At 40.1% G+C, this 10,378-nt stretch overlaps 1 protein-coding gene across 1 annotated transcript; it reads left to right on the top strand.

The window, feature by feature from the left end:
• Window positions 1-790: 790 nt before the first annotated feature.
• LOC136548252 (agamous-like MADS-box protein AGL29) lies at window positions 791-1,531 on the top strand. The gene has a single exon (XM_066539851.1). The coding sequence runs from the start codon at window positions 791-793 to the stop codon at window positions 1,529-1,531; it is 741 nt and encodes a 246-aa protein (XP_066395948.1).
• Window positions 1,532-10,378: the final 8,847 nt, after the last annotated feature.

Raw genomic sequence — 10,378 nt, 5'->3', positions numbered from 1 at the left:
GCACTAATTTGGCCACAAACGAAATGCATCACAGATTATATTATTTTATACAATATATGAAAACATACTTGCTATGCTTTTAATTTTTAAAGGGGGCATCATTCCCACTTTCTTATATATTAAGCCACATTATATTAACAAGAAAACAATATGCTTCAAATTTGTTTTACCAACCGAAATATTTGCCAGTGAATACATACATATACCAGTTGTGATTAATAACTACCTATCAACAACAATTGATTTACTGTGTGCCAGCAAGGAAATAATATACTATGTCTCTACTTATTGATTATATAAGCATTTATGACGCATTTTGGCTACATATAATCTTGACACACCTCACTACGCTAACTACCACAGTGTATACATATTTGATCATATCTGAGTTGTTCAAAATCATTAATTTATTTGTGGACAAATTAACAATCAGCACACATATAATATAGGCGCTCCATTATTTTTTTTATGGCAGTGCCAGTTATAACATGGCTGTCTTCCAGAACGTTGTGGTCCAAAATTTAATTACTAAATTATATTTTAACACAATAAATGCTAAATATTTACAAATGCCATCTAAAGATAAGTGGAATCCAGCTGTAAACTAGCACAGAATAATTAAGTGGAATCCTGCTGTAAACTAGCTCAGAATTATTATATACTTTATTCAAATATATGAAGATCTTAGTTTGCACTTGGATCCTATATATATGTACCTACATAAACGCTTGCATCAACACATACTACTCTAAGACTTAGCAAGAAAGCACATATTGACTACTTGCCAACAATGGTGAAAGGTAAAATCAAGCCCATCGAGAATGAGGAAACCCGCCAGATGTGCTTCACCAAGCGTCGCCAAAGCCTGTTCAATAAGGCTAGTGAGCTCTCCATTTTGTGTGGAGCAATGGTTGGCTCTGTTGTCTTCTCAACCGCAGGTACGTCATTTTCTTTTGGGCATCCATCCATTGATGATGTTGCAAACCGATTCCTCAACTACTCGGTTACTTCTGATGGTCCTGCTTCGGGTGGTGAAAGCAATGATAACAGCTGGGCTGTAACGGATACTATACATGGGCTGAATCTAGAGTACTCAGAGCTGCAACAGTCTCTGAATTCTGAAAAAAAGAAGAAAGAGATGTTGCTAGAGGCTACTCAGAAGGAAATGGGTGGACGTATGATGCAGTTGTTGAACACTGATGTCTCGGAATTAAGTCTAGATGAGCTGCAAGAGTTTCAGAAGTATTTGGTAGCAATACATGGTGTTGTCGAAGAGAAGGACAATAACAAGCTCGAAACGAGCCAAACTCAAGGATTAGTGCCACTGACACCTATGGAGACGGCTCCAGACCTGCAGTACCAGTTTGGTGATGAGCACATCAGTGCCAATCCTATGGCGTCCACAGCTCCTACTTCGAGCAATAATGAATTCATTGATGGATTATTTGAAGTCAATGATCCCATGCTTAATGGTGATCTCTATGATGTTTGTGGCCTGAGGAATTTCCCCGACAACCAGAATCATGGTTGATTGCTACAAGTTCAATATATATGTTATGAATAATAAGATCAGTCACAGATGCAAGCGCTGATCATTCACAATATGCATGTCACAAGTGTTCTAGTAGTGTACCTTCATTCTGATGGTAGATAGTTCATGGTTGTCACCAAGATATATCTATGACTTGTTGTCTACTAGATACAGGCTAGGAGTTGTTACCATTGGAATTCTATGTAAAACTTCACATGTATGGTATATTTGGTACTATAGAGTCCAGTGATGTGGTGATGTACCTTCCCCAGAATGAGATAGCAACTGCTCAGAGATATTCCAATATTTTCAATGTGCATCTGCACATAATTCCTAGTAGTTTGTGTACTAATATAATGTAGTTCACTGCTGGCTACCTCTGTGTTGTTATTCTTTGTCACAGGTTTCGATCTGCTGAGACTTTTGAGGCCATGGGTCTCTGTGCCGTTCTGCTCTTGCTTTTTCTTTTACAGCTGTGTGTGTCTTTGGGACTGCTGTGGTAATCCTTGGATTACTTTCAGGTCCTTGTAATGTTTCAGACTCTACTTCTTCTTAATGAAATACGTACCTCAGCGGTACGATCGTGAAAAAGAAAGGTATACTGCTACAGGTATCCCGAACCCATGCTCCTGACTTTTTGGTTAAAATTTCTGAAAAATCTTTCATCTAGTGGGATGACAAGTTCCTGGTTAGTGACCACTACTAAATACTTCTCCTGAATAAAAACTTATATAGATTCTTGAATATGCTTTCCTCAAAATGGTAGTAACAAATATGTACTGAATGTATAAGACAATGGTACAGCTTTCATACAATTCTTTGAAGCTTCTCTGACATAAACCAAAAATTAGTAACAATCAACAATATTATCCCTGAACTCAAAATATAAATGCAAGGATAAATGACTATGCTGAATATGCTAAAAATAATATATCGACTTAATAAAATAGTATTTGCAATAATAATCTTGTGTAGCACCAGAGTAAGAAACAAGAATGATTCATAAACTATTATTATTTTTTAAAACATATTAATTTTCTCAGTATATTGCTAATTACAGAATGCAGGGTATTGTCACGGGATTCTTCACAAAACCCACAGCTCATTCAAATTTCTTTTAAAATATTTTAACCAACATGCACTAGAAACACTTGGGAAAATGCAATAACCAAGATTTGTTTACATGCCGCTCTAAAAGGATCTCAGGGGAGTTGTAGCCAATGTAAGGATGCAAATGGAGCATATAAACAGTACAGTATCGTGCTAAGAGATGAAATAAGCACAAGATTGGGGAATTGGGTCATAACTTTTCTAACCTCAGTTATGTTGTTCTGCAAGTTTCTCGACGAGATTTTATGGGTGTTCTAGGTGGTCTTGCCAATACTAGAACAATCCTACATGCACATCCCTGACAGGTCCTTTCGGATGTAAGATATATGTGTGATGTGTCGCAGAAGCCACGTATTTTCCATTTCTAAAAAATGTGTCCCCGGCGGATCCTTGAACAATCCTATGTGCAAATCCATGACATATATGTTATTGTTCTTACTTACAGGGCTGAGTTTTAATCTTGTATTTGAAGGAAAAAAATGTGCACTTTTATTCTCCAGCGTATAATTAATCATCATCTGTAAAAGTGATGAAGTATGAAGCACCATGTATGTCTCCTCGCATTCATCCAACTCCAAATATATCCGAGTGAATTGTTTTTTCGGAGGTTCAGTCGAACGAACAGGAGAACAGGCTTTGGACAAGTACCTTGAACACCTAGGTAATGTTCACATGTTGGTAAATGAATATCGGCTGCTTGATTAAAAAGCCATCCCTAGTCTATCTGCTCGTCGTGGCCAACACAACAGTTTTTGGACGGTGGACTTATGTTTATTCTTAATTTTTTATTTAAAAGAAAAAATAAAAAATAAAAAAACCACGTACCTGTTAGGGACTAGGAGACGTGCATTTTTTTTCTTTCTGAGCGATCATCGTTTTCTACTGCACGGAAAAAAAAAGAGAGGAGGGAGAAGGGAGAGGAAGAGAGGTTTTAGAGCTTGCAGTCGTCATCGTCCGCCGCCACCGTCGTCGTCTGCAGTGCCGTTATTCCATGGAATTTTGGTTAGACATCATCTTATCTCCCCGTTTTTGCCCTCAATTTCTTGGTTCTTCTCTCTATTCATGATGGATATACCACATTCGCGGTATATCAGAATGGTGAAACGGATGTAGCTGCATAGATTGCTGTGAGGAGAAGAGGAAGGAAGAAGGAAGGAGTAGATTGTCGGAGGATTGTCGTCGTACTCGCTGTGGTTGCCTTAGGTGAGATACCGAATCCTAATCCACTTCTTTTGATCAAGTTTTGTGGATCAAATCATCTAATTAGAGGAGGTTTAGTTGAAATAATTCCCGAAATTCTCAAAATTAATCTCGTCCACTAATTCCCAAAATTCTCAAAATTAATCTCGTCCACGTTCTGAAATTCCGTCACACTATGCAGTGTCTATTCATTGTCATTTTAGGGCATCTTAATGTCCTTAATAAATTTTGTCACTGGACAAAGTTGTAGATTTCTTTAATACCTTGTTTTTGACACCAAGATCACCCTCATAGGCCCTGTAGCTTGGGATATATGATCATTTTAAAAAGGCTCTTTTTCAGTGATGACAATTTGGACAGTTTTAGATACAATCAGTTTTTGGCCATCGTTATGGGAAAAAAAAGTTGTAGGTGTTTCATTAAGCTTTCCAGATTGTTATAAAACACATTTTTTAGATGAGTTTATCTGCAATTATGAATTTTATAAGATTGCTTCCTGTTTTGATTGTTAGAAAAGTTCAGTTAGGCTAAGACGATGTTTGTGCTATATTGGAGATCTCTTATGCCAAATATTATAATACCAAAATTGTAGATAATGGAGTTTCTAGTATCTGGTAGATTTTGAGAATTTTTAATGTTTGGTTTAATGTCTATGAAAAAGAGAATGGGCAGTGCTGCTGTCACGAATGATAGCAAAACGGTAGATGCTTGAACAACGGGTTTGGGACTCTATAGTGTGTAATATGTGGTTTGTTTTGTTTGTATGATGGATGTTTGCTTGTGATCAGGTGGTGCACCTTTGGAGCTTGCTTAGATCTCACTTTTGATCTTCGGTGAAGGCAAGTAAACATAGCGTTTTGGTCCACATGCTTTGCCTTTGTTGTTTGAATTGCTACAACTAAATTTTTAGTATCTCACATTAGTCGTACAATCTAAAATTTGAAGTAAAACAAATAACTTCAAATTTCAAATTTTGGATTATATGGCCAGTGTGAGATACTAAAAATTTTAGTGGTGGCAGTTCAACCAACAAAGCCAAAGCATGTGGATCACAGCGCCACGTTTGCCTGCCTTCACCGAAGATCAAAAGTGAGAGCTCAGCACGCTCTGAAGGTGCACCACCGGATCACAGGAAACCTTAGTATCAACACCATCATATACAAACAAAACAAACAACATTTTACACACTTTAGCGTCCCAAACCTGCCGTTCAAGTATCTGCCGTTTTATTACCGTTCCTGACAGCAGCATTGCCCCTTCTCTTTTTCATACACATTAAACCAAATATTCAAAAATTCTAAAAATCTACCAGATGCTAGAACACTCCATTATCTATAACTTTTGTATTATAAAATTCGGCATAAGAGATCTCCAAGATAGTATAAACATCCTCTTAACCTAACTAAACTTTTCTGATGATCAAAACAGGACAACAAGCTTATAAAATTCATAACTGGAGATATACTTATCCAAAAAAGGTGTTCTACAACAATATGGAAAGAGTAACAAAAACCCTACAACTGTTGTTTTGATCAAAAGTTAAAATTCGTCAACTATGATGGCAAAAAACTGATTAGATCTATAACTGTTTATATTCTCGTTACTCAAAAAAGCCTTCTCATAACAATTATATCTCCCGAACTACTTGGGCTATGGGGGTGATCTTAGTGTCGAAACAAAGGTGTTGACATCCTCTACAACTTTTTCTACAGTGACAAAATTTATTAAGGCCATTAATATTCACTAAAACAATGATGAACAGATTTGCATAGTGTGACAGAATTTCATAACATGGACAAGATTAATTTTGAGAATTTCAGTAAGTCCAACTAAACCTCTTTTAATTAGCTGATTCGATCCGCAAAAATTGATCCAAAGAAGCGGATTAGGATCGACATCTCACCTAGTGCAGCCACTCCGAGTACGACGACAATCCTCCGATGATATACTCCTTCCTTCCTTCCACTTCTCCTCCTCATGGTGATCTAAGGTGCTAGGATCGTCTCACCGTTCTGATCTACGGTGAACGTGGTATATCCATCATGAATAGAAATGAACCAAGAATTGAGGGCAAAAACAGGAAGAGAAGATGATGTCTAACCAACATTCCAAGGAAGAACGACACTGCAGACGACGATGATGGCGGATGTAACACCTCTGGTGTTACGAGCTTGCTTAGCACCGAGATTTAGGTCCGAGAGGGATTAGCCAAACAAGTTTTCGAGTTTTAAAAATTTATAACACACGTGAAATGATAAGTGAATCATATGTGACTCACTTTCGTGGTTGAAAAAAATCAAAATAAATAGTGTTAACTAGTGCTCTTGGGAGCTCAAAAAAATCAAATTTGACGTTAAGATAAGCTCTTTTCATTAAGTCAGCAAACACTTGAACTATTTTTAAATACCATTTTTGTTGATTTATATTGAGCGAAATAGTTAAATGGTGCTTAAATATTTTGCTCCTATGGGTTAGTATAAGGTATGGACTATTGCATGGAGTATTTGTTGGTTGAAGTTAACAAGGTTTAGACCTATTAAAAATTACGACAAAAGAGTTAATGGTTACTTAGTCCCAACTGAAATCCTAAACTTTTCTAAGTATGGAAAAGTAGTAAGACAATGCTATTTGGTCATTTAATTTCTAACAAAAATGTTTAAACACTAGCTGCATATTTTGGTATTGTTGATTGCATCAAAATGAGTACTTCAGCATGGCATAGATGGTTGTTGTGTTGGGTGACACGTTGCTCTCGTAAAAATTGCCCAAACCTCCTTAGAACACGCTGTGAACCATGATTTGGTGCTCGGTTCGCGAACCGGCGTTCAGCGTGACGAACTCATGTTGACACCTCCGTATCTCCCTCTCTGGTCGCTCTCTGGACGTGAGGTTTGCTTCGTCAGCTGGATGTTAGTATCGACTTTAGGTTAGGGGAATTAGTAGAACATCGATCGTGATCATTAGTAGCTTTGCTTTAAAATGCATGCACATCACCAGTTGCTACCTCTCGGCCCGAGTTTATGGTCACCGCACGCGTGGGCGCTGCGGGCGCCGGGCTCAGGCCGTGGCCGTGCTGCTACCGCTGGCCAGCTCGCGCGCCCTGGGTGATGCCACACAGCGCCTATGGCCTAGCGTTGGCTAGTCCCAGATGGCTATGGCTGGTCCCACTGCTGCACGTGCGCCATGCTCGCACGACTGGCCCCTGGGCCATGCCGTGGTTGCGGCTACATCGCGCGGTCGACGTGGTGCTCGCCCCGCCTGTAGCACCTGGTTTTAAGAACAAAATCAGATGCACACCATATGTGAGCCCAGAAAGTCAAATCTCACATATAGCTACAAATAAGGGTAATATCAAAAGACAATGCTTAATATATAACGTACTTAATATAAAGGATATAACCTTAGACAGCAAACAACGGAAAGACAACTCCGATCATCGGATGAAGACTCCAATTCCACAGGGACAACTAACTGGTTGATCACAAACCTAATTCCTCCAAACTCTAGCAATCTAGTACCTATCTGGGATTTTTATCCAAATAATTGAAAAATAAAGCAAGCATAAGTACATGTCATACTCAACAAATATAACATGGGGTTCATGAGGCTCAAAAGGGTGACATTGGTTTAACTGCGATTAGCTTTTAATTGTCACAATTTTAGCATAGGAGTAACAACAAGTTTATCACAAGCCCATATAAACACATGATCAGGTAAACATGAATAATGAATAGCATAAACAGTAATCATTAGTGGGCACCTTCATCATCCGTATCATTAGTGTTCATCATCTATTCCATAAGGGTTCTAAGGCCGCTCGTGATCGTGAGCACGGCTGTTATAACAGTTTTACACTCTGCAGAGGTTGTACACTTTCACTATGAGTCATGATTTACCCTTTCACCCAAGGTGATCAGCCTCTTGACCCACTATCAAGGAAGGTCGGTAGGGTTCACTATGAAGCCTTTCAATGGTTCGTCTAACAAGTTAGAGCCATTAGATTCACTGGCAAATAGATGTAGAGCCCCCCTTCCCGATGGTACAATGACGCGCAGCCTATACACAAGGGGACAGAGGCCGCACTATACCCGATTCGGCAAGCCATTCTTACGCCATAAAGTTAACCTCTAACAAGCTAGAAAAAGTCCTCATACTGAGCTAAAGCTAGAGCCATGTAGCCCTCATAGTTGTACTGTAAGTCCTGGATGTTCGCTTATAGATAAGTCCTTAGGGAGAGGAATCTAGAGTACCATAAAAACAGCACAATGCTCTAGCCCCTTGTTCCATGTTGCTAAAAAGCATCTTTTAGTGTTTATTGCATATACCACTAGTCAAGTTACAAGATCATCATTGTAGTTGAGCACTAGCATCATACTACCCAATGCAATACCCCATAGGTATCAAGGCACAAGGTACAAAGTACTAGGGAATTCCTTAGTGGTAATCAAGGTAGACACACGCAGTATGATAAGTGATTAATGGTGTATAGGACAACAAGGAAGATCACATACTATACTTGCCTTAAAACTCAGATCTTCTTCTAGTTCAAATCTTCAAAGATCTGCTTCTTGATTCACCACGTATAGCTCATCAACTGGACATGTTCATAAAAGCACCACACAAACATACATGCAATCATACACGAAGCAAACAATAGAATTAAATCAGAACAGTACACCAAACATAATAAACAGCAAGTAAAAAGGTTTTAAAGATGTTCTAGATGTCGCTGCGAACACATAGACACGTAAAGCACGCTAATCAGAACTACGGTTGTAAAGAAACAACTACAGGGTTTTATATTATAAAAGAAAAGAGAAGACTATAAGCTTGATTTATGTTAATTAGGAAAAACTATGTGAGTAGCATTTTTTTAGATTAAACAAATCATATTTATACTTACAAACTGAGTTGAAGCTAATCATATTTTATTTATAAATATTTTGATATCATTTATGCCAATTCAACTTTAACTTGTAAATGCAAATCCATGAAAACCACGGCATCAGTAGCCTTCAGTTTAGGAATTATCTCCCCCTTCGGAGGCTTCACCTTAGCATCACCAAAGCAGCCCAACTATCGCAACTCCTTGATCATGTCCTTCGTCATAAGCAAAGGTCCAAAATCCCACGTCTTGGATGAGCTAGCCATGTCTCCTGCCTCCTCAGTAGTTATCAAATCAGTAACGGAAGCCTCAACTCTAGAAAGATCCTCCTCAAGCCCTAACGCCTCCACTGCTGACAATCATACACTCCTCAAACCACGTAGACCACCCACTAGACCTAACACCGAGAAGGCGACGGTACGGCCCAAAGAAGGAAGCCTGGCTCGGAGGAGGACTGATAGGCGTAGCCACTTCTAAGACTCAGCAACAGCCCAAAGGGAGCAAAGGTAAACACCAACTAAGCGAAAACTAGTCACAAAGGAACTAGTGTAGAAAGCAACAGCAGCGAAAGCGATGGCTTAGATAGGGACGGGGGAGCCTTCACCTACCGACACTTATATAGCCCCTGCCATGTCGCTTTGACTTCCGGGGCCAATGGTCACGTCCGTTCAAAAACACGTCGGTTCCACAGCCACCATGACGAATCAAATAGAGACATGTCACCGACACAGCGGTCGGATCTAGGTGTCCTAGGGAAGAAAGGGGAAAAAGCCTCCGTGTGCGCAAGAGCCTCCGCGCCTCAAAGCCTGAGGGCTAGGTTTCGATGGCAAGGCCCGCCAGGAGGGAAGCCTGAGGACTATGTTTTGAGGGCAAGGCCCGCCAGCATCAGACTAAGCCCTCAAGGGGGGAACTATTGGGACACGATTATGAGTCGCGGAGAACAAAGTTTGCAACAGCAATAAGAACTAATGGCTAACAAGTTTTATGAATAGTGTGCAGGGAAAGGAAGCAGAGGCCTCCGCTCGAGCGATCATGTGAGGCGAAGGCTGAGAAGCTACGGTGAAGGCACTAGGACACGGTCGGGGGTGGAGGCACTCACGGTACAAGCGAAGGCCATGGCTTGGGCGTCAGAAGCGAAGGTCGGGAAGCTCCGACAAAGGCTTCTCGGGCGGAGGCCCCAAAACTAGGGAGCGCCCCCGCTCGGCGGCATTACTAGGTCATGGGCCGATGACGGGTCGTTGACGATGGCCCAATAGGCAAAGGCAGTAGAGGAAGAAGATGCCCAAATTGCCCCAAGGGCTTGTATTAGCATAGGAATATTCTGGGAATGTACTGTAACCGACAAGGGGTAGGAAATGTAAAGAGTAGCTCTAGCAAACTAGTGCCCTATAAAAGGAGGACTCAAACTCTATACAAAGGGGATATACATTTATGAAACCCTAATCTTGCTAGGGCCCTGAAAGCATCTAGGCCCCTAGTTGGGTTTCGGTGATTAATGACAATACAAGATTACTATGACTAACGTGTGTTTTGCAGAAGCAATTAAGTTAGGTCATGGTAATGGAGATCGATTAGGCAATCAAAGTGGTCATGCCCCTATGATGGAAATCATTTTGGTTTTCAAAGGATGAACGACAAGGTTAAGGATGACT

The sequence above is a fragment of the Miscanthus floridulus genome, chromosome 4 (genome assembly GCF_019320115.1).
Source record: "Miscanthus floridulus cultivar M001 chromosome 4, ASM1932011v1, whole genome shotgun sequence".
Classification (NCBI taxonomy): domain Eukaryota; kingdom Viridiplantae; phylum Streptophyta; class Magnoliopsida; order Poales; family Poaceae; genus Miscanthus; species Miscanthus floridulus.
This window is presented reverse-complemented; position numbering and strand designations above follow the sequence as displayed.

What these genes read in the sequence shown, in the direction of transcription:
- LOC136548252 (XM_066539851.1), top strand. Translation starts at nt 791, where the DNA reads ATGGTGAAAGGTAAAATCAAGCCCATCGAGAATGAGGAAACCCGCCAG.